This window comes from Mustela nivalis (assembly GCF_964662115.1).
Source record: "Mustela nivalis genome assembly, chromosome: 12".
NCBI classification, from domain to species: Eukaryota; Metazoa; Chordata; class Mammalia; order Carnivora; family Mustelidae; genus Mustela; species Mustela nivalis.
The window spans coordinates 53,693,377-53,716,489 of record NC_139031.1 but is presented as its reverse complement, the minus strand read 5'-3'; the positions used below and the strand labels follow the sequence as shown (position 1 = coordinate 53,716,489).

The window sequence follows — 23,113 nt, the reverse complement described above, 5'->3', positions numbered from 1 at the left end:
GCCCTGGGAAAAACAACATGTGAACAACCCAGTGTATAGACACCATTGGAAGCTCCGTTATTATGTTAATGAGAATCACAATTTTCCCAACATTTTTCTGTTAAATAAATCAAATATACTTGGGAAGAAATGGAAGGACCCTGCCCCTTACTCCATTTGCATGCTTTATACTATTTTTGAAGTTTGAGGCTATGTTAGGAAATAGTCCCACTGGCACAATCAAGTGAATTTTTGTGGCACATTTTGACTTTTTTTCAAAAATTGCTTAAATTTTGTGACATTAATCATGATTGTTTAATAAAATACTATAGAGATTCCCAACAAGATGCTTTATTCCCAGGGCTCCCATACTGCAGCAGATCAGATGCTCATTTGTGTGTGTGTGTGTCAGAGTGTGTGTGAATAATATATTTTTTCTTTTAATTCCTTCATTTTTTGCTGAGGCAGAATTGAAATATCTCAAACTTTTAAAAGCTCCTTCTTTAAGGCCTTTCTTTATCTGTATTGCTGACATTAGGAAAAAGAAAAGCTAGACTTGATATTTAAACTACATCTATTGAACACATTATGTAGTGGAGATTGTATGACCATTTGTTTCTAGCTAGCCTGTTTGTTATTATCAGTCAACTGGGAGAATCTCATGCCTTTAGGGTATTTCCCCCCTTAAATAAATGAATCTCCATGATTGTGGATAATGATTGCATTAACCATTTCGTTGCTAGCCACCTCTTCACTGGATATAATGGATATTTTGGCATATATAAATATGACTATTAACAAACAGTATTTCAACCAATGTGGTTCATTTTAACCATTTCCTGAACATTTGATAGACTTGTTTTCATAACGAAGCCTATTTAGTCATAAAAATAAGCTCTATGAATTGTTTTAATATATTTAACCTTTTTTATCCTTAGACTTACACATATATATATTTCTAATCTACTATATTAAACAAGTAGTTTTCTTTTTCATTTCTCCCAGGGGTAAGTCATATTCAACTCGATCACAAACTTTTTGGTCTTATTTAATTTTCTTCTACCCTTTCAATAACGCTTTAAAGTGGAAGAGGAAGGTTACACATAAAATTGCTCTATAATGTGTAGAAATAGCTTAAGTCACAGTCGTGTTGTGCTATCTTTATGGGTGACTGTTCCTAGAGACTGAAGCCTTTGCACTAATCTCAAAAAGAATACACTCCATCCTAAACAATGACTGAAAAGTGAAGTAAGTGTCTGCCCTCCTTGGGAATGTGCACTAATGCTGCTTTCTCTTGCAACTTGAAAACATTTTACTGGCTTTAAACATTTGTTTAATCAGATCCTAGTGAAGGTCCTTCTCACTCTTGGGGCTGTTTAGTAAATTACAGATTAGGGGAAAGCCCTCTAATGTGTCTTAAAGAGAATCATCATGGTGAAATCCACTGAAGGGTGGGGGGAAATGAACAGTTTCCAGAACAGAGCTTTTTGCCAAAAAGGAGAAAAATGAGGATTTGGCAGGAAAAACTCCCTGTGTTTGAAACAAAACTATGAAAGTAAAGTATGTCAGTAAAACAGATTTCCCCAAAGGTTCGTTTGGAATAGAATTTTTAATATAATGAAGATAAAGCACTTTTTGAGAACCCCCCAACAATATTTCATTCCTAATAGAATTGCCTCTGAGCAACTGAAACAATTGACAAGGGCAGGGGAAAATAGTTGATTGAATAAATTCCATCACTGAAATAAATAAAAATATACTTAGCTCAGTTAAACATGTTGTTGGATTTCATAGAATATAATTAGTTGGCTAAGTAATCAAACTAGCACATAAACAAAAGAGAAATACTTTTGATTTTAGTACCCAAGGAATAGAAAATGTTGGGAAAAAGAAACTTCACACTATTTTAAGTAAAACATTTCTCTACCCTAAAAGTTTAAGCTTTCTGAATCCAGGACTCACTGATATCATTCCTTGTAGTGTTTTCTAAAAAGTATAATCATCCATAGTAAGAGCATTAATTTATGTATGATATCATACTATAGGGTAAAAAAAAATTCTGCAGAGAACCCCTTGCCTTGTAGGAAAGGTCAGTCTGATATATATATTTTTAAAAGTATTATATAAAGTTATTAATAGGGAAATGAACAAATAAATTCAGTATTGCTTGTGTGACCTTATTTGCAAACAGCATACCTGTTCAGACCAAAGTTTATTGATCACAGTAGGAAAAAGGGAACTCTTTGAGAATTGATAGAATTTCAGCTTGGTGGTTAATTAGAACAAAGGCTTGTAAAACTTGACTGGATTTAGGTCCTGACTCTCCTATTGTAAAATATGAGACTTTAGGCCACTTGTTAACTTACCTGAACCTCAGGTTTCTCATTTATAAGACAGAACTAACAACTAAGCTTTGCTCATAGTTCATGTAAATCCATTGCATAGAACCTAAGCAATAGTGTTAGGCCAAAATTACAGACATACCTCATTGTTTGTGCTTCACTTTATCGTACTTCCAAGATACTGTGTTTTTTTTTATAGATTGAATATGTAGAACAACTATTTGGCACCATTTTTCCAACAGCATTTGCTTGCTCTGTGTCTCTGTGTTGCATTTTGGTAACTCTCACAATATTTCAGCCTTTTTCATTATTATATTTGTTGTGGTGATCAGTGGTCAGAGGCCTTTGATGTTACTATTGAGTTTTGGGGTACCATGAACCCCACCCATATAAGGTGGCAAACATACTGATGAATGTTGTGTGTGTTCTGATTACTCCACCAATTTCCCTTCCCTCAAGCCTCCTTATTCCCTGAGACATGATACTGAAATTGGACCAGCTACTAACCCTACGATGGCCTCCAGGTGTTCAAGTGAAAGGAACAGTTGCCATCTCTCAGAAACTTAGAATGAGTAAGCATAGTTAAGGAGGCATGTGAAAGCCAAGGTAAGGCAGAAGTTCGGCCTCTTGTGCCAAACTGTTGGCCAAGTTGTGAATGCAAAGGAAAAGTTCTTGAAGGAAATTAAAAGTGCTACTCCACTGAACGCGTGAATGATAAGAAAGCGAGACTGCCTTACTGCTGATATGGAGAACATTTTAGTGCTCTGGATAGATCACACCAGCCACAACATTCCCTGAAGTCAAAGCCACAGCAAGACTAACTGTCTTCAATACTGTGAAGACTGAGGGAGGTGAGGAAGTGGCAGAAGAAAAGTAGGAAGCTAGCAGAGGTTGGTTCGTGAGGTTTAAGGCAGGAGGCCATCTCCGTAACATGAAAGCTCAAGGTGGAGCAGCAACAACTGATGTGCAAGCTGCAGCAACTTCTCCAGAAGATGGAGCTAAGATAATTAATGAAGAAAAGAAGAAAAAAAAAAAAAAAGATGATTAATGAAGGTGGCTTCCCTGAACAGTAGATTTGCAACATACACGAAACAGCCTTCTTTTGGAGGACGATGCCACCTAGCACTTTCATAGCTGGAGAGGAGAAATCAGTGCCTGGCTTCAAAGCTTCAAAGGACAGGTGGACTCTCTGGTTAGGAGCCAGTGTAGTGGGTGACTTTAAGTTGAAGCCAGCACTCACCTGCCATTCTGAAAATCCTAGAGCCCTTCAGAATTATGCTAACTCTGCTCTACCTGTGCTCTCTAAATGGAACAACAAAGCCTGGCTGGCAGCACATCTGTTTACAACATGGTTTACTGAACACTTTAAGCCCACTGTTGAGACCTAGTGCTCAGAAAAAGAGATTCCTTTCGAAACATGACTGCTCATTGACAGTGCTCCTGGTCACCCAAGAGCTCTGACGGAAATGTACAACAAGATGGATGTTGTTTTCATGGCTACTAACACAGCATCCATCCTGCAGTCTGTAAATCAAGGAGTAATTTCAACTTTCAAGTGTTCTTGTATAAGAAATACCTTTCACAAGGCTGCCACTGCCATAAATAGTGATTTCTCTGATGAATCTCGGCAGTGTAAATTGAAAACCTTCTGGAAGGGTTGCCCTGCTCTACATGCCATTAAGAACATTGTGGGTATTAGGGAGGGCACGTATTGCGCGGAGCACTGGGTGTGGTGCAAAAACAATGAATACTGTTAAGCTGAAAAGAAATTTTAAAAAATAAAATTAAAAAAAAAAAAGAACATTGTGATTCGGGGGAAGACGTCAAAATACCAACATTCACAGGGGTTTGGACGAAGTCAATTCCAGCCCTCTTGGAAGACTCAGAGGGGTTCAAGACATCAGTAACTACAGATGTAGAAATTGCAGGAGCACTAGAACTAGATGTGGAGCCCAAAGATGGGACTGAATTGATGCAGTCTCACGATAAAACTTGATGGATGAGGAGTGCCTTCTTATGGATGAGCAAAGAAAGTGATTTCTTGAGATGGAATCCTCTCCTGGTGAGGAGGCTGTGAAGATTGTTGAAACGCCAACAAAGGATTCAGAAGATTACATAAACTTAGTTGGTAAAGCAGCCACGGGGTTTGAGAGGACTGACTCCAGTTTTGAAAGAAGTTCTCCTTGGGGAAAATGCTATCAGACACCACATGCTACAGGAAAATCCATTTGCAAAAGGACGAGCCCGTCGATGTAACTAATTTCACTGTTGTCTTATTTAAAGAAATTGCCAAACCACCCAACCTTCAGCAACCACCATGCCCATCAGTCAGCAGCCATCAAAATCTAGGCAAAGACCCTCCACCAGCAAAAAGGTAATAATGCCTTGCTGAAAGCTCAGTTGGTCGTTAGCATTTTTTGGCAATGAAGTGTTTTAATTTAAGGTATGTACACTGTGTTTTTAGATGAAATGCTACTATTGCCCACTTAATAGACTACAGTATAGTGTAGAAATAACTTTAATGTGTACTGGAAAACTAAAAAGTTCCTTTGACTCACTTTATTGTGTTGTTTGCTTTCTGATGGTAGTTCTGGAACCAGACTTGCAATATATCCGTGGTTTGCTTATAGATAATCTGTAATAATCATCTGTAATAATTCTCTCAGGCTTATTTATTCTTACTCTTGTCACTCCTTCAAAATGACCTCCAAAATGACCATCAAAATATTCCTTCCTTAGAATTCTGAGGACATCCATAAAGAATTTCATTTAACTTTCTTAATTTTCTCTTTTACCGTTATCTCACTGACTTCCAGTAATTAATCATAAAAAGGTAAGTTTTCCCTTTTTTGCGGAAAATGTTAACTGTTTACTTGTCCTTCTTGCTAACTGTTTACTCTCATGTCTTCAGTCCTCTTTCTTCCAAATGCTCTCATATGTCCTAACTATATCTTAAATCAAAATGGAGCTTTTATTTGTTCCTAGGGCTCTTCTCCCTTTCGTTGCCAATCACCATTAGTCAAGAATGTACTGTTTGGCTCACTCTGGTTTGGTATCTTTGTAGCGCAGCATGCTGTTCCCTCTCTCTATTTTATCAATCTGGAGTCACTTTAATGTTTCACGTAGAATTGGAGCCAGATACCTTATATTCTGCTCACCTCTACGTGACCTTTATTCAACTGGCAAAGGATCTAGAATCAGAATAATGCTGGCTACGATTGGGAACAGAGATTCAGCTGATGTCTGAAGCTGAAATACTTAAAATTACAACAGGCACAGTTCCTATCTTTCCAACAATACCCCAAAATTGGAATAAGCACAAGATTTAAAATATTTTAGATAAAAAATATAATTTTCCCTATTTATTTTAAATAGATAAAGGTTATTTTCTACTTTAGTAAGAAGTAGAAATTTACCAAAATAGTAAGGTTTATTTTCTACCTCACATCTTTATGTAATGGAGGTAGAAGATAATTATGAAAGATTCAGTGTTCTTCATACTCCCTATATATTAGAAAAGAAGAATAAGGCAGAACAGCTAACAAGTTACAGAATTCACAGTGTAGCTGTCATGGTAAGGGCACCATTCCACCACTGTGATGATAAAATTAACGGTTATGATGATAAAGTTAATGGTTAACATAGGATGGAGTCTTAGCCCTTTGCCCTAGAGCTGCCATAACAAAATACTATAGGCTTTAACAACAGAAATTTATTTTCTCATAGTGCTGGTGGCTCAAAGTCCAGGACTAAGATTTCAGTAAGTCTGATTTCTCCTGAATCTACTCTCCTTGGCTTGCAAATGTTTCTCCCTCTCCTATAATAACACCAGTAATATTAGATTAAGGTCCTATATAATGGTATAATTTTAACTTAACTACCTATTTTTAAGGATCCTGTCTCCAAATATGGCTATATTCTGAGGTACTGAGAGATTGGGATATGAATTTTGGGGAGACAGAATTCAACTCACAGTAGCCCTGATGGAGATTAAAGTCTATTTGGAAGAAGAGGGACTATATAGCAGGACTGAAATTGCTCTAAATCATTGGATTTATAAAATACTGCAGTGGTTTATTATTCTAAATAAAATTTTATCTGGCTCACAGTTTCACCCTTGCTAAATTCAGTGGGAGGCTCTCTAACCATATTCAAAGTCATGCTTAGACTTGAATGAAATCAAAGAGAGTTACATGCTTAAAAAGTTTCGGAGGGGTCTGCAGGCTTTAGTCCATCATGGTTGCTGCTGTTTACTGTCCAACTCATGTGAGCCATTTGAAGGCAAGTATTTTCACTTACTCTGTGCTAAGAAAAGGCACAGGGACGTTTTTATTCTCCTTTGGCTCCCAATTTTATAAACTCTTGGTGCTCTGTTTATGTCAAAATGTTTATGTTTTCCTATCAGCTCTCCTGCCTTTTCCTGATAAGAGAAGATAATTCTCCCTATCATTTGGAGAACCTAGTTTTTCATTTAGTGAATTTTTTTTTTTTTTATTTGACAGAGAGAAATCACAAGCAGATGGAGAGGCAGGCAGAGAGAGAGAGAGAGGGAAGCAGGCTCCCTGCTGAGCAGAGAGCCCGATGCGGGACCCGATCCCAGGACCCCGAGATTATGACCTGAGCTGAAGGCAGTGGCTTAACCCACTGAGCCACCCAGGCGCCCTCATTTAGTGAACTTTAAATGTGTGCAATATTCTCTGTTAGTCCCTCCATATCCACTTTCCAACCTGCTAGGTGCCCTAGGAGGCACCAAGCCCCTTGATTCTAGATGACTGTGGACACTGAGGATATTGGAAGGAGCCTAGAGGACGAGGCACCCCTTCCTATTTCTACCTAACTTTGGACAAGGGCTACATTTTTCTGCCTAACATTATAGCCTCTATTACATGACCTTTTGCTCCCTTCAGCTACAGATCTCTTACTTCTTTTCATTGCCCTCATGCTTGAAGGTTGCAATGGCTTTCCCTTGTTTCAGGTGTTGCTTCTGTCTCAGTAAAAAGCCCCTTTATTAAACTCTCTTTTCATACTCTTTGAGGAGCCATCTGTTTCCTACTGAAACCCCAAATAATGTTGCTGGGGATGCAAGTATGAAAATAAAAAGATATATTTACTGTCCTTATAGAACTTACTTTTGGGGAGTGATAAGAGTGTGGGATTAAGACAGCAAACAAAAATAGATGATACTGGTAGCAGTAAGGGTTAAAGGAAAATTAAAGTGATTTGACAGAAAGTGGCATGATGACTATTTTAGGTTTAGGATTCTCCCTTCCATCTTTGTGAAACAGTATTTGGTATTAGACCACTTTCACTTTAAAGATTTGTTTATTTATTTTAGAGGAAGAGAGAATCTCAAGTAGACTCCATGCTGAACTGGGGCCCAGTGCTGAGCCTAGAACCTTGTGCTGAGAGTGGAGCCCCAGGCGGGGATCAATTTCATGACCATGAGATCACCACTGGTGATCACATGGAAGCTTAACTGACTGAGCCACCCCACTGTCCCAGCGAGTTTCACTTTATACCAAGCTCTAGTCTCCCTTTTCCTCACCCTCGGTGATGATCTATATTAAATGGTCCTAATAGGGCTGGACTTCCAAACAAATGCCGATGGAGATTATTGTACCTGGCAGCTTCTTTTTTTCCCCTGAACAACAAATGTCATCAGTAGCCTGTGAAGACTGAAGAACCTACACTCAGAACCCAAAGGCTGTGTGTGATTTCCCTGTGAATAAGAGAATGTGTGCATGTGTGTGTGTGTACTGGGAGGATGAGGGGTTGGAAAGAAAATCTTTTTATTTTCCTAAAAGGAAGAAGCACTAGTTAGTATCTCAATAGATTGTTTTTCTGGGAAAAATAGATTCTATTTTGAAGTAATAAAAGACAGAATAACCAAACCTTATTCTTATTTTCATCCTGTATACTTGGATTTATTCCACTGCTAAAATTCTACGAATTTATGTGTTTTGTTTGATAAATGGTTGACAAAAGTGAGTGCTTTAGGCTTTCAGAAAATCACTTCAAATCTAGATGGTCAGATATAGGTCAGGTTTGTGGAAAAAATTACATTCAAGAGATTCCCTGTGCTGTTTACAAACTCCCCTTACTGTGATGTTTGTACTCTTCTGCATAAAGACCTTATACTTAGCAGAATTACCTCAAATCCTCTGCTTTTTCTTCCTCTATAAGTTGTCCAATATATATATACTCCACCTTCAGAGCTCTTTCTCTCACTTTCACTGGCCAAATGGTACTGATCTTTGAGCTCCAGCATAAAATATCTGTTCCTTAAAGAGCCTCCTAATTTCCCAGCTGGAATTACTCTTGTTGACAGCTTGTGATACTCTTGGAATCTCTTCTTTTACTCATCCCTTTTTCTCTGTCCTGTTAAAAACCATGACCTTGCCTTAAGTCTCTTACTGGCTTGCAGGCATTTGAGGGTTTAGTATAACATCTTGGAGTAGGTGGATATACACTAAGGTTACCTTGTCTCTTACAGAGCTTGTGAAGATTTATCCAGAGCTCTTTTCCATAGACTTTGGAAAGCCTGTTTTTCTCTCCAACATACTACAGGGTTGAGATGGTGAGGATGGTGGGATATTTATAGTTTAACAGGTGTCTTAAAGTTTTAAAGCTCTGGAAAGCTCTAACCTGGATCAGAGAATACCAGAACTTTTGTCCTAAAGATGAGACAGTTTGTGTATGAACCTCAGGAAAAAGAGAACATGGGATAGCAGGAAGATTTTCTTTTTTCCTTTTCACATTTGGAGCATCCTCACATGAAAAGAAGAAACCCAACTCCATGTGCATCACCAAGCTTAGAAACTGCAAGTGGGTTCTATAGAAATAAGTTCCAATAAAAGCCAAATGATCCCAAGGGTGGGGAATCCATCCTGCACACCATAATGCCCTTCAGAACAGAGAAAGTTGAAATTTTTTCTTTATAACTTTGTTTGAGTGGGAAAAAATGAGTTTAACATAGAGGAAGAGGAAAGAGGTTCTCATAAAAATCAGTAGACTACTCTGATTTGGAAAATGTTTCCCAGGTAAAATAATAGTGTCCAGATTAACTATACATTAAAAACATTTGTCACTAAGTGAGGAATAATAGGAAATTTTATAGTTGAAATTTTTAATTACTTAATTCTTAAGTGATGAAGTTTTGTCTAAAAAAGTTTTTTACAAGGGGCACATCATAAGATGCTATGATGCATATCAAGATACTATCATTCGTGTTATTACCAGTTGAGTCATACTGCCAGCTTAGGAATTCTCCCACAGATTTTGCGATGCCATATTATTTGATAGGCAAAATTTAACTATCACAACCTCAAATAGCAAAGTAGAATCCAGCAATGATATCTTAGTGTACTATTTTTATGAGAAGGGTCACAGACCTTTGGAGTCATAGCTAGGTAATTCCTTGGAGAAGTATGGACAAATGATCATCAGTATCCTGCAAACCAGTGACATGGAATCTGTAATCCTACAAAGAAAATAAAATTACCAAGGGCAACATGCATAATATATGAGATATTCCTACAGTTTTTACTCTTAGTAATATAGTGACCTATTAGTTAGAATAGTGCTATCTTCAGAGTAGGTATAAGAGTGTAGGGTCATTTTCAGCATCATCCAGATCCAAAAGAATCTTGAAAGTGAGAGTTAAAGGTGACTTCTGTAGAACTGGTTCTGAGCAAACGTATACCTAGAATATATGTCATAGTATATATTAATGTGTAGACATAATATGTACACCCAGTATATGTTAGTTGTTTTTATAATGCTATTTTCATGATAATGTATTTTATTCTAAAGGAAGAGATAATTTTTATCAAGTTTTTTCTTCTATATGTTAAAAGGCAGTATAAAAAACTTTATGTGGAACCTATTCTTAGATGCTACATGGAATAGTTGGTACTTCAAAAATGTATGTATACTCTTTTAAAAGCTTCATATTCTAGGGGCGCCTGGGTGGCTCAGAGGGTTAAGCCTCTGCCTTCAACTCAGGTCATGGTCTCAGGGTCCTGGGATGGAGCCCTGCATTGGGCTCTCTGCTCAGCGGGGAGCCTGCTTCCTCCCCTCTCTCTCTGCCTGCCTCTCTGCCTACTTGTGATCTCTCTCTGTGTCAAATAAAGAAATAAAATCTTAAAAAAAAAAAAACAGAAAAAAGAAAAAGCTTCATAATCTAGAAGTAAGCCTAATATGAAACCCAAGAACCATATCACTTACATTGCTTCTATATAGTCAAATCTTAATAATTTTCCATTGAATATGTAACTAGGAACTTTAGAATTAAATATATTTAGGTCTAAGATAATCGCTGAGTGATCTTTGCAAAGTTATTTTCAGTGTCCTCATCTACGAAAATGGATATAAAAACTTATATTCTTAGGTTGTTGTAAGAATTAAAAAATGAGATAAAAAATGAGATAATGTTTTAAAACTCTTTGGAAACTACAGAAATACCCAATAAGTGAGAGAAAGTCCTATTATTATGGGACTTTTTTCTTTATCAATAGATAAAAAACTTACAAAATGCATTCCATGTCAGATTAACATTTTCATTGAAAATAAGTCTATTACAGTGGTTCTCAACTCAAGGTGACTTTGCATTCCCGAGTATATTTGTCATACTGGAGACATTGCAGTTGTCACAGCTGGTTGGTGCTACTAGTATCTGGTAGGTAGAGCTCAGAGATGTTGCTAAACATAATACAAGGCACAGGACAGTTCCCTGTAACAAAGCATTAACTGATCCAAAATGTTGATAGTGTGCAGTTTAGTCTGATTTAAAAACTTTTTGTTAAATTGTATGTGATACTGCTTGCAATGATTCTAATAAAAACTAGAGAAATTCTCTTGCTAGCATTTAGGATGAGACAGATTTGTGTTGAACCTAGTTAGGCCTGAGACTTAGGTCTTCCATTTTCATCAAGGATATGCTTGTGGCTCCCTCAAAATGTTATACCAGAGCTCAGGTAGCCTGTGTAGATTAATGTTACCACCATGCACTATAAATAATACTAATAATACTATTAGAAAACTACCCAAAGAGGAATTTTCAGTGAAAAAGTTGTATTTAGTTGTAGCACAACAAATGAATAATTTCTCTGCTTAAAAATTCTCTTTTGGGCATTGAGGGGAATCACGCATTCTTAAGAGCTAGACTAAAGGCTATAGCAGTATGTATAAATAATGCAGTCTTTTCAACACATGGCTAATTTCCATGGTCAGACTTTCTCCAGTTCTTATCCAAATCTTTTCCACATCCCTTCTGAAGGAAGAGATCTTAATTTTCTGTGTCTAAAATCTGTTTGTATTCAAGACAGTCATTCATATCAGAATAATAAAATTTAAACTACTTGACATCGAAATGTTTTTCATTTGTAGATGGAGGTCTTTGTCAAAGTAGAATGGGAGGAAGTTTGGCAACCCATCTGATGATTATTTAATACTTAAGGGATTAGGCTACTTGACATACTTGGTACCTCCCTTCTAGATACTTACAGTCCAAGATTCTAAGGTAATGACATAGCAATACAAACTTTATTCCCCACACCTTTTAAAATATATATTTATATATGTACAGTTTTCTTTATGTTTCATTTGGACCACATGTGCCTGATCCTGCGCCAGAAAATAAGAGGAATCTTATACCAACCTTCTTAATTACTGTTGACATCAAGAGTTTGTAAGTTTTCATTAAAGGTTTAAGAGGTGTTTTACTAGATGTGAAAATGCAATTTTATTCTAGGCATAAGAGAAATTAAAATCCTAGAAGTTGGAAATATAAAAAGAAAATCAATACATTGAATTACAGTCAAGGGATTAAAGAATAATAGGCAGTATTAAGGAAGTATGAGGAGTTTCAAGCTGTAGGCAGGTAGAAATAGTAGAAATAGTTTCACATATTCCTATTCTCCCCTTCAATCCTTACCCAAAAAGTGTGACTAACAAATATAAACTCCAGCTTCCAATTCTTAATTAAAATACTTAAGATAAAATATAAAGTGATTATTATAAATTTTAAATTGGCTATTGTGAATGATTCAGGTATAGAGGACAATTAATATTATATAGATAAATTTATAAAAACTAGTTCTCCAAAACAAAAACCAAGTAGGTCTGTGCTATAATATTCCAACTTAGCCAATTTAAGCTACCAATGTGAAGTCACTTTCACAAGCTGATATTTACAGTAGCAAAGTATCATATATTTTTTTCACCTATCAATACAATAGATGCAAATAACATCAGGAGCATAAACAATAGCAAAAGTACTAAAATATTAGCAAGTGATAACTTAAGTATTAATATCTTTGTTTTTAATGTAATTTTTCAATTATAATACATTTGTACTGATATTTAATAATGGCTAGCTTACAAAGTTTCTGAAAATTTGGCAGCCAGTTCTCACAAGTCAGTATGAGCTGATCACTGATGAGGATGGTCTTTCAACGTCCCATATCACCTTGCTGTATGGAGTTGGAACTTGAAATAATATAGGACAAGTACTCCTTGAAAGTGTATTGAAAGTCAATACATTGGATATAAACCATGAATTTGTGAAATTTTGACTATTAATGTTATAGCACAGAAGAAACCCTGGAGTGAAAGTTTCATTTTAAAAATGGAAAGAGGTAGAATAAAGTACAACAGTATTTGGGAATATAAATACTAGAATATTTAATAGAATAAAACCAGTAAGAGATTACAGAAAAATATATATATACAATAAGGAAAATGACTTTAGGGACTAAGAATCTTTTAGCCTGTTCATACTTGCATATAGATTTAAGAGGGGCAACTGATTTATAAGATCCCATAATTTGTTCAAATAATATGTATGACCAGTGAGCGAATGACAGCATGAAATCAGTGTGTGTGTGTGTGTGTGTGTGTATGTGTATGTGTGTGTGTGTGTCTGTCTGTGTTTAAATGTGACATCTACCAGACCAAATTTGAAATGCAGTTTTTATTCAGGATCCTTAAAGTTGAAATTTTTGGTAAGGATTGTTTGTAATTAAAGCATGAAAACAAAGTCAATATTTTCTTTGGACTGCCTAAAAATTTAAGGTATATTTTTGTCCTATGCCAAGAGAATTGGGTATTTTAAGAGCTAAACCCTATATTGCAATGCCTTTATCAGAAAGATGCCATTTAATATATTGTTGTAAATTTTCCAGTTCCTTTCTTGTCTTCAGAAAACCACAATAAACTATTTTTAGTTGATTAAAATAAGAGTAGAGTGCTTTCTTTTGGATGGGAAAGGTATAGCTGAAGCTTGAGTTTAACGGGAAGAAAATTATAAAAAGGTATGCACCACAATGAAGCTTTGAAAATGAAGTCCTGAAATAATGTATTAATGATGATTTGTAAATCAGGAGTCCAGAAGTTCTGTTTCTTGATTATGTTGCAGTTTAATTTCTTTATATCTCTCTGCCATTTTTTTAAAAGGCAGCGAGAACTTCAAAGGGACCTCGCATGTGTTCCGAATCAGGGCTTCGAGCTGATGTCTGACAGCCCAGAAATTAAAACGAAATAAATGTTCTGTTTAAATTCCCATTTTTTCCAGGAACAACAACAACAAAATCACTTTTTCTTTAGTAAGGGTTTTTTTTTTTTCCTTGTTAACTGAAATTGTCTTCTTTTGGATATTTCTTCATTTTACAGTTATGGATCTGGGCCTATGGAGTATAGAATCCCCATGAACTTGAGAGGGAATTTCAGACAGCCAGAGGGATGTCAAGACTTTGGTATCAGCCTTTGCAACTTCTTCTGTACATTAAAACAGATCCCTCCTCAAAAAGAAAAAAGAAAAAAAACTAAAAAGACAAAGCACCATAGTTGTTAGGCCATGCCCAAACACCTGCATTTGGCTGTTCTTGCATTTTCTTGGGATGACGGAAACAGACATTTCCAAAGAACAAAGAAAGGCTCGGGATGGTTTGTGTTTGAAAGTGCACTAGCGTGGATATGAAATGTCAGTCACCAGCCAGAAATTTGGCAGCCATTTCTTTAAGTGCCAAAGAGAGTAATTAGAGTTTGACTTGAAGAGCTCTGTTATGTGGGGGGAAAGATTAGTCCTTCACTAAGGGAGACTTGTATATGCACTTCAATATTATCTACAACAATTCTTTTTATTATTTCTTAGTTTCACAAATGAGGTAGTGAGTACAGCACATCTCATAGTGGCAGCATAGTTTGCTGAAGATAATACAGCAAAATGTCATTGAATTTTGGTTAATTCTATCATGTCACTAATGAAATGGATATAGAAGCTATTGAACCTCAGAGAAAAACAAGCCCATAAACACTTTGGGCTGCTTAGGGATTGCTTTCTACCTACTTATCAGAGCCATTACTCTTAAACCTACCTCTGTCTTTCTCTTTTAAAGTATATTAACATCCAGGACATGTGGGCAAAGAGCAGCCAGGGACAAAGGATTTCCCCTCCCTGTCCTTGAAAAGTAAGCCGCCCTGGGAATATGCTAGATTTAATGGGCTTGGTTCTTTCTCCCCTTTCCCACATGCCATCTTGTAGTCTGCACATCTGGCCTGCAGAGTATCCCAGAATGTTTATTTCCGGACCTTGAGAGGCTTTCCTGAGCATTGCTGGGGTAGAGTCCACACTTTGTTCATGTGAAATTACATTTGGAGACTATATAGTGCCCAAATGAAGGAGACAGTGCACTTCAGATTTCACATTCCCGTACAAGTTCTATGAGCACATGTGGCAGACAGAAAAGAGACAGTAAAGGTAACCTAAAATAAAATACTTTGAAAGTTCGCAAATATGAAATCTGCCTACATTCCTGAGGAAAGAGCATAGAAAATCCCAAAGCACTGATCTCCCTGGCTCAAACATGCCAATGTTTACAGTCAGTCATGACTGAAAACTCAAATTTAAGCATGGGTACTGCTAAATCTAAATGTCCTTTGGACTTTAGTTAGTATGGGAAATAATGGTATTTGATTTATTCAGTCAATACTACTGTTTTGGCTTACTAGCTGATATGTGTATATCACACACACACAAGAAAAGAAAAGAAAAGACAGTATCTGATTAAGGGTATTCTGTAGGCAAAGTGTGTAGAGATCAAGGAAATTTCTCCAAGTTGAGCTGGCTCTTCAGTGATGAGTTACACACAGATGAGAGGAGGAGAGAAAGCAGATGGAAAAAAGGACACAAGCAAATGTATCACATTTGTTCTTTACAACCATTTGTTGGGCTTTACTTTGTCCTCACATTGTGCTTAAGTAGATATCTACATTTTTCCATGTGTTTACCATAACTTCAAGTATTATTATCCCCAGTTCACAGAAAAAGAATGAAGACTCAGAGACATTAAAGTACACGTCTGAGATGACACTGGTGACAGAGAGAGAAATAGAATTCAAACTCCCAAATCTGTTATCCAATACACTCTCCATAAGGAAAACCAATCTAGGACAGCAATTTGACAGTATAGCATTTGGGGGCTTGGATTACCAGCCAAGTCATTTGAGCATTATCATTTGCATATGTTAAGGGGATTTTTGGAGGTGAAACTAGAAGATGGATAATGGGTAATATTTAGATCTGGTTGATTAGATTGAGATATACAAAGAAATGCTCTACTGGCAATTTGTGATTGAGAATTAGATCTAGAAAAGGAGAGTAGTGATGGAGAGTTCATTCTTTACTTGGTGAATGGATGTAACTATGACAGTGAAAAGATACACTCACGGACAATGTTTGCAGAAGGAGGGTGGAGTGTTGAGGGCAGAATATTGGGAGAAACCATTTCTCAGGTAAAGGAGCTAAAGAGCTGGCTAGGAGATTCAGAGGAGGAGAGGATAGAGGAGAACTTAACAGTATGATGGCACAAGGCCAGTTAAGAGTTTCATAAAGCCGGGGGTGCGGGGTCTAATGATACAGAAAACCAGAGTATCATTCAAGAGATATTCTATAAGTGGGTGTATTTAAATGATATATCTGTTTATGTACAATTTTCTTCATTTGTTTATGCTAAGAATAAACAAAAAAGTTGTATGCTTTTTTTGCATTAAAAATTGCCCTGAAGTTAAGCCACTAAGATAGCCATCTTCTTATTACTATTTTTAATTATTGCCTGTCTCTCCCACATTAAAAAGTTAGCATATTCTTGCATAATATAGTCACACACAACCAGTTGGACCATTTATCCCTAAAGATGCTGCTACCTCCATTTTTTCAGTCAGAAACAAAAACTTCAGTAGACCCAATTATTTGATTGAATCAACCAGCTGAAATGATAAGGGTCCTAAGAACCTGCTTTTCCTTATGTGTTCAGTGATGATGACAGTTGAAATTCACCAGAGTTCTATTAATAAGCTTTGTTTTAATACCAGGAGCTGAAAAGTTATTTTCCATTGAGAATCATGGCCTCTTAAATCTAGTTCTCTGGTTGTTTGGACATAACCCAAGTCTTTTTGTTTAATTATATACTGTCTCAGATCTTCTATTCAAATCAAGCCTTGCATTTTGGAGTAGTAGGTAATAAAGAGGCAAGTACCACACAGAAAACTCTCCTCATTTTTTGACTTAATAAATAATAAGTCATGATTAATTGAAAGACCTAATTATAAAGGAAATCCAATGTGCTTAGGGAACATTTTATTATCTTTAGAAAAGTAAGTCAAAAGGGTACTTATGTATCATTTTGCAAATGATTGTTTCCAGAGAGCTGCCTATTATCAATATAACCTAAACTATATCAGTATAACCTAAACTACTCATCTCTGTGTTGGCTTTTTACTCTATAATTTATCATAAGAGTAACCAAAATGATAGTAATGAGGTTTGATCTTAAATATGAGTAAAAAACAGTTTCCTTTAAAACTGTAGTTTGGGAGAGCCAGGACATAGTTCCATTTGAGAAATCTTCCTAATATAGGAAAAAGTCTTTTATTTATTTATTTATGGAAATAGTCTTTTGTAATTCCAGAAAAAAACAGTTACTTAATTTATATTGAGTATGGCACTTTTTTTGAGTATTTAAGTATTGAGCTGGGACCCCTATTTCGAAAGCATCTTGGATAACCCACTGACATAAATTCACTTTGTGAGAGCCCTTCTTGAAAGTGCCTTTCATGAGGACTAGTGAGAAAAGGGAGGTTGGAATGCATCCCAGGGCAGGGAAGAGGTGAAAGGGCAGGTTGAAATGCTACCTCTTCTACTATTTCATGGAAGACCAAACCTGGAACACCAATGTACTCTATTATTTTTATACCTATTTGTTTTATTGATAAACAAAATAAACTGGATCTGTTTTGCTTGGGTTTTGGTAGGCTTAAATCATTAACTACCATGAAATTGTAAGAGATATCAAGAAATCAACCCACATGGCAGAGCATAAAGGAATCTTCAGATTTTGTAGTCAGACAGCACTTAGACCTCAGTTAAGGGACTTATTTTAAATACAGAGTCTGGGTCTTATCTCAGGGATTTGGATTCTAACTTGATTGAGAGTTAGGCTTAGGAATCTGCATTTTAATAAATACCCATATGATTATGTTTAGCCAGAGGTTAACCTTTAAGAGATATTGACTTAGTCCAAGGCCTTTATTTGATCCTTAGAGAAATAAAAGCATGGACATGAGAATTTGCTTTACCCAGCAGGTCAGAGAACTTGAACTATAATTTATATTATAATATCCGCTGTAAATTTTTGATTAAGGTTCTCCAAATTCATAATCAGTGGTGCCACATTGATGCTATCACTGATGCTTTACAGGACTGAATAGGTAATCTTTTCTGGTAACTTCTTTAGGCAGTAAGAATCAGCAAATGTCTTGGGAGGATTTAAGCAGCTGGCAGAGAACATCTGGCTATCTCTTCAGAGAAATAATATCTCTTTAATGAATTTAAGGTTGAAAGTACGATGAGTTACACAGCTCTTTTGAGACCTAATGGTTATGATAAAAGCCATATTCCTTTAATAGTTACTTTAAATTTCTATGTCATCTATTATTAGGCAATTTGGGGTACCTAGTTGCTTTTTTTCCTGAAGCTATAACACTTATGACAGGATTAAGAAAAATGCCACTGGTTACATCATAATAAAATTCCCACAATTTTTAAGCTCTAGGGCTGGCTGTTAATATCTAGATCCTGAAGTTATAACTGTTTTTGGTGAATTTGAACTGAAACTTTAAGGGAGGGGCCGTAGACCAAATAGCTGCTTATCCCAAGTGTATTCCAGTTTGACTTCTAGCCTGGTACATCTGTAATTATCTTTAGTCTGAAAATCAGTTGCCTAATCCCATTACAGACTCTTGTTGAAAGATGTCCGTGACCTGCTAGTTCTAATAATTCTAGAATTACCAACAGATTATGCTCCTTCATTTGTTCTTATACGTACCCAGCTAATCTTAAAAGTCCTAGCAACTCCTCTTTATCTTTGATCTACCCATACTAAGTCTGGCCTCTGCTTACGTCACTCTCTGAATATTCCAGTCTTGACGTCTTTCAGGTCCCTTAAGTGCTTTCCCTGAAATATTCTGTCTTTGCAATGCTGAAGTTTTTATAGTATTTTCTATAAGTTGTATAGTGAGCCTCATTAACGAAGAAACTACCTTAAAATTCAAGACTTCTAGCATGATCAAAGGAAAGCTCCTTTTTCACTTCCCACAATTCCAACTTGGAAAAACAGGAAAAATGCAAGATAAAAGCCATGATGCATTATGTGCTGGAATATTTAATTTTTTTCCCCAAGGGATGATAGTTATATTCAAGTGTCTGATCGATTTATAAGGTAGTTCATATTTTCATCTACCTTTACTTCATTCAATGATTTTTCAATGGCAAGTGGGACTGATATCCTATAGACCAAAACCACTTTGATAATAGATAATTATTTATATTATTTTTTATAGCAGATACTTAAAATGAAACCTTACTGGGTCCACATTGGCAAATTTAATCATGGCATTTGTAAATATTATATAGAATCCTGGCCAGGTTTGCACCACAGACCTTCTGCCACACTGTTGATGGGCTGCTTCTTAAAGAGCTACTCTTTTTTGAGCTTTTTAGATTCTTACAGATTTTGCCAAATGCTATTTTCATTTATAAATGTTCTATAAGTATTTCAATTAAATGGTGATTTATTTTAAAAATCAGCAATAACAAATGTATAACAGAAGCCAAGTATTACAGAATTCTTAATCTTTAACAAATACTCTCAGAGCCATTTCATATTTATTTAACATATAATTGCTCCTTAATTTAATCTAAATTAAATGGTTCCTTGAAACCTGTAATTTAGAGAGTTCCTGATTCTCTTTTTATAGTAGGAAAAATGAGAAATCATCAGTTTGGCCCCGAGGGTAGATACTTATCTTTTAAAATTAGGCATTTTTGTCTTGAAATGAAAAACCTAGGTCATTTGGGAATTGGAATTCCAAGGAATGTTTTTGACAATGAGTTACATGTCCTCATATTCCTTAGAAGAGAATTATTTGGTTTCTACCACTTAACAAACCTTTAAAATTTAGCTGATACTCATGATGAACTATCATCTCTCTTACTTATAGGCATCCATTTGTGGAAAATTTATACACTGAGACTCAGTAGTGGAGGTTTTATTGTTTGAAGTAAAGACCAGATTACTTTTGGTACTATGTGTTAGGTACTGTGCTCATTGAAAATATCAATTTAAAAAAAAAATAGTCATGAAGTAACCACAAAGTAGGACAAACTACTAGATCAACTTTTTGGCAATAGTAGCTATAAATATTGCCATGGCCATCATTATCTGAGCAGAATTTGGGGAATACTGCTATGAATTAATCTGTACTGAAGTTGAAATGCAAGCTTAGTTCCACAGCTTAGTTAGTTTGAAAAGAAATTGTGGTGGTTTTTTTTTTTGGTGGGGATGGGTGAGAAGAAGGAAGTGATAGTGATGGGGGTGGTAATATATTTCTTTTCAAATTGATAATATCAGAAAAATCAAAGTTGATATTTCTTTTTCTGAAAATTAGTTTTTATTAATGTAAATAAAAATGTGAGTGGAATAAAAGGGTTATTTGATGATTAATTTTCATTAAGAATTGATTACCAATAGTCATACACAATGAATATTACTGTCTATAAGCTTATTTCTATAGTGCTAATACATTAAACTGGTTCTTCAGTATTATTTGGGTTTAAACACAGGCAAGTGGTTTAAACTACAAGTTCCAGATTCTACAAGCCAGTATCTTATTACAGTTTTGCCATTGATTGTGTTATTTGGGCAAGTTAATTTCTTTATAATTCATTCTCCCATTAGGGTAGTTATATGGTCAATAAATGAGATAATAATGTATTTCACATAAATAGCATGTTGCCTGGTAATGTTAGCTTTCACTAATATTAGTTAATAAATGATATGAGTATAGGGACTGTCTTTGTTGTACTCAGAACTATATCCTCATTAGTCAGCACAGTTCTTGTTACATAGCAGCTTCTCAACAAATATTTCTGAAATGAATGGATCAGTACTATTTTATTTAGTCCTCTAGAAGACATGGATTCTAGTTTCACTTTTTATAAAAATAAATTAATGAAATTCATTATGGATATTACAGTATGTAAAAAACAGTCTGTGACAAGAAGACTTGACTTTTCTCTTTGGTCTGTTCCATTTCTTTGAACCTGAACTTCTTTCATAGGTATTCCTCTTTACTAGTTTTTTTAAATGACTTTCTACTTACATTGGCCACAGGTTTTTGTTTTTTTTTTAATGTTCTTAGAGAAAGGACAATAGATATTCTATAGTAGGTGTATTTTAAGAACATAACATCTTTCAGTGCCTTGCAATTCTTCACTTTTCTCCAAAAATTGCTCTCCAAAACATGTGTACCTCATTTTATTATATTTCACTGTATTGTACTTAGCAGATAATGTGAAATTACAACTTGATGATTTGTGGCAACCTACTGTCAAGTATATTGATGCCATTCTCCTAACAGCATATGTGTCAACAACTGATGTGTCATATTTTGCTAATACAATTTTTCAACCGTTTTCATTATTATATTTGTTGTAGTGATCTGTGGTCAGAGGCTTTTAATGTTAACTATTATAATTGTTTTGGGGCACCATGAACAGCACCCATATAAAGTGGTTAACTTAACTGATAAATGTATGGGTTCTGACTGTGCCATCTATGGCCATTCTCCCATCATTCCCCCTTTCCTCAAGCCTCCCTATTCCCTGAGACACGATGATATTGAAATTAGACCACTACTAACCCTACGATGGCCTCCAGGTGTTCAAGTGAAAGGAACAGTTGCCATCTCTCAGAAACTTAGAATGAGTAAGCATAGTTAAGGAAGCATGTGAAAGCCAAGGTAAGGCAGAAGTTCGGCCTCTTGTGCCAAACTGTTGGCCAAGTTGTGAATGCAAAGGAAAAGTTCTTGAAGGAAATTAAAAGTGCTACTCCACTGAACGCGTGAATGATAAGAAAGCGAGACTGCCTTACTGCTGATATGGAGAACATTTTAGTGCTCTGGATAGATCACACCAGCCACAACATTCCCTGAAGTCAAAGCCACAGCAAGACTAACTGTCTTCAATACTGTGAAGACTGAGGGAGGTGAGGAAGTGGCAGAAGAAAAGTAGGAAGCTAGCAGAGGTTGGTTCGTGAGGTTTAAGGCAGGAGGCCATCTCTGTAACATGAAAGCTCAAGGTGGAGCAGCAACAACTGATGTGCAAGCTGCAGCAACTTCTCCAGAAGATGGAGCTAAGATAATTAATGAAAAGAAGAAAAAAAAAAAAAGATGATTAATGAAGGTGGCTTCCCTGAACAGTAGATTTGCAACATACACAAAACAGCCTTCTTTTGGAGGACGATGCCACCTAGCACTTTCATAGCTGGAGAGGAGAAATCAGTGCCTGGCTTCAAAGCTTCAAAGGACAGGTGGACTCTCTGGTTAGGAGCCAGTGTAGTGGGTGACTTTAAGTTGAAGCCAGCACTCACCTGCCATTCTGAAAATCCTAGAGCCCTTCAGAATTATGCTAACTCTGCTCTACCTGTGCTCTCTAAATGGAACAACAAAGCCTGGCTGGCAGCACATCTGTTTACAACATGGTTTACTGAACACTTTAAGCCCACTGTTGAGACCTAGTGCTCAGAAAAAGAGATTCCTTTCGAAACATGACTGCTCATTGACAGTGCTCCTGGTCACCCAAGAGCTCTGTCGGAAATGTACAACAAGATGGATGTTGTTTTCATGGCTACTAACACAGCATCCATCCTGCAGTCTGTAGATCAAGGAGTAATTTCAACTTTCAAGTGTTCTTGTATAAGAAATACCTTTCACAAGGCTGCCACTGCCATAAATAGTGATTTCTCTGATGAATCTCGGCAGTGTAAATTGAAAACCTTCTGGAAGGGTTGCCCTGCTCTACATGCCATTAAGAACATTGTGGGTATTAGGGAGGGCACGTATTGCGCGGAGCACTGGGTGTGGTGCAAAAACAATGAATACTGTTAAGCTGAAAAGAAATTTTAAAAAATAAAATTAAAAAAAAAAAGAACATTGTGATTCGGGGGAAGACGTCAAAATACCAACATTCACAGGGGTTTGGACGAAGTCAATTCCAGCCCTCTTGGAAGACTCAGAGGGGTTCAAGACATCAGTAACTACAGATGTAGAAATAGCAGGAGCACTAGAACTAGATGTGGAGCCCGAAGATGGGACTGAATTGATGCAGTCTCACGATAAAACTTGATGGATGAGGAGTGCCTTCTTATGGATGAGCAAAGAAAGTGATTTCTTGAGAT

General features: G+C 36.2%; 1 protein-coding gene across 1 annotated transcript in view; it reads left to right on the top strand.

Annotated features, from left to right (window-relative positions):
* The window catches only part of HDAC9 (histone deacetylase 9), a 662,132-nt gene that overhangs the window by 551,905 nt on the left and 87,114 nt on the right, over nucleotides 1-23,113 (top strand). The window contains exons 23-25 of the mRNA XM_082692420.1: nucleotides 3,757-4,013; nucleotides 4,605-4,695; nucleotides 22,502-22,698. Of these exons, the coding sequence (XP_082548546.1) occupies nucleotides 3,757-4,013; nucleotides 4,605-4,695; nucleotides 22,502-22,698 (545 nt within the window). The remainder of the gene's footprint in view (nucleotides 1-3,756; nucleotides 4,014-4,604; nucleotides 4,696-22,501; nucleotides 22,699-23,113) is intronic.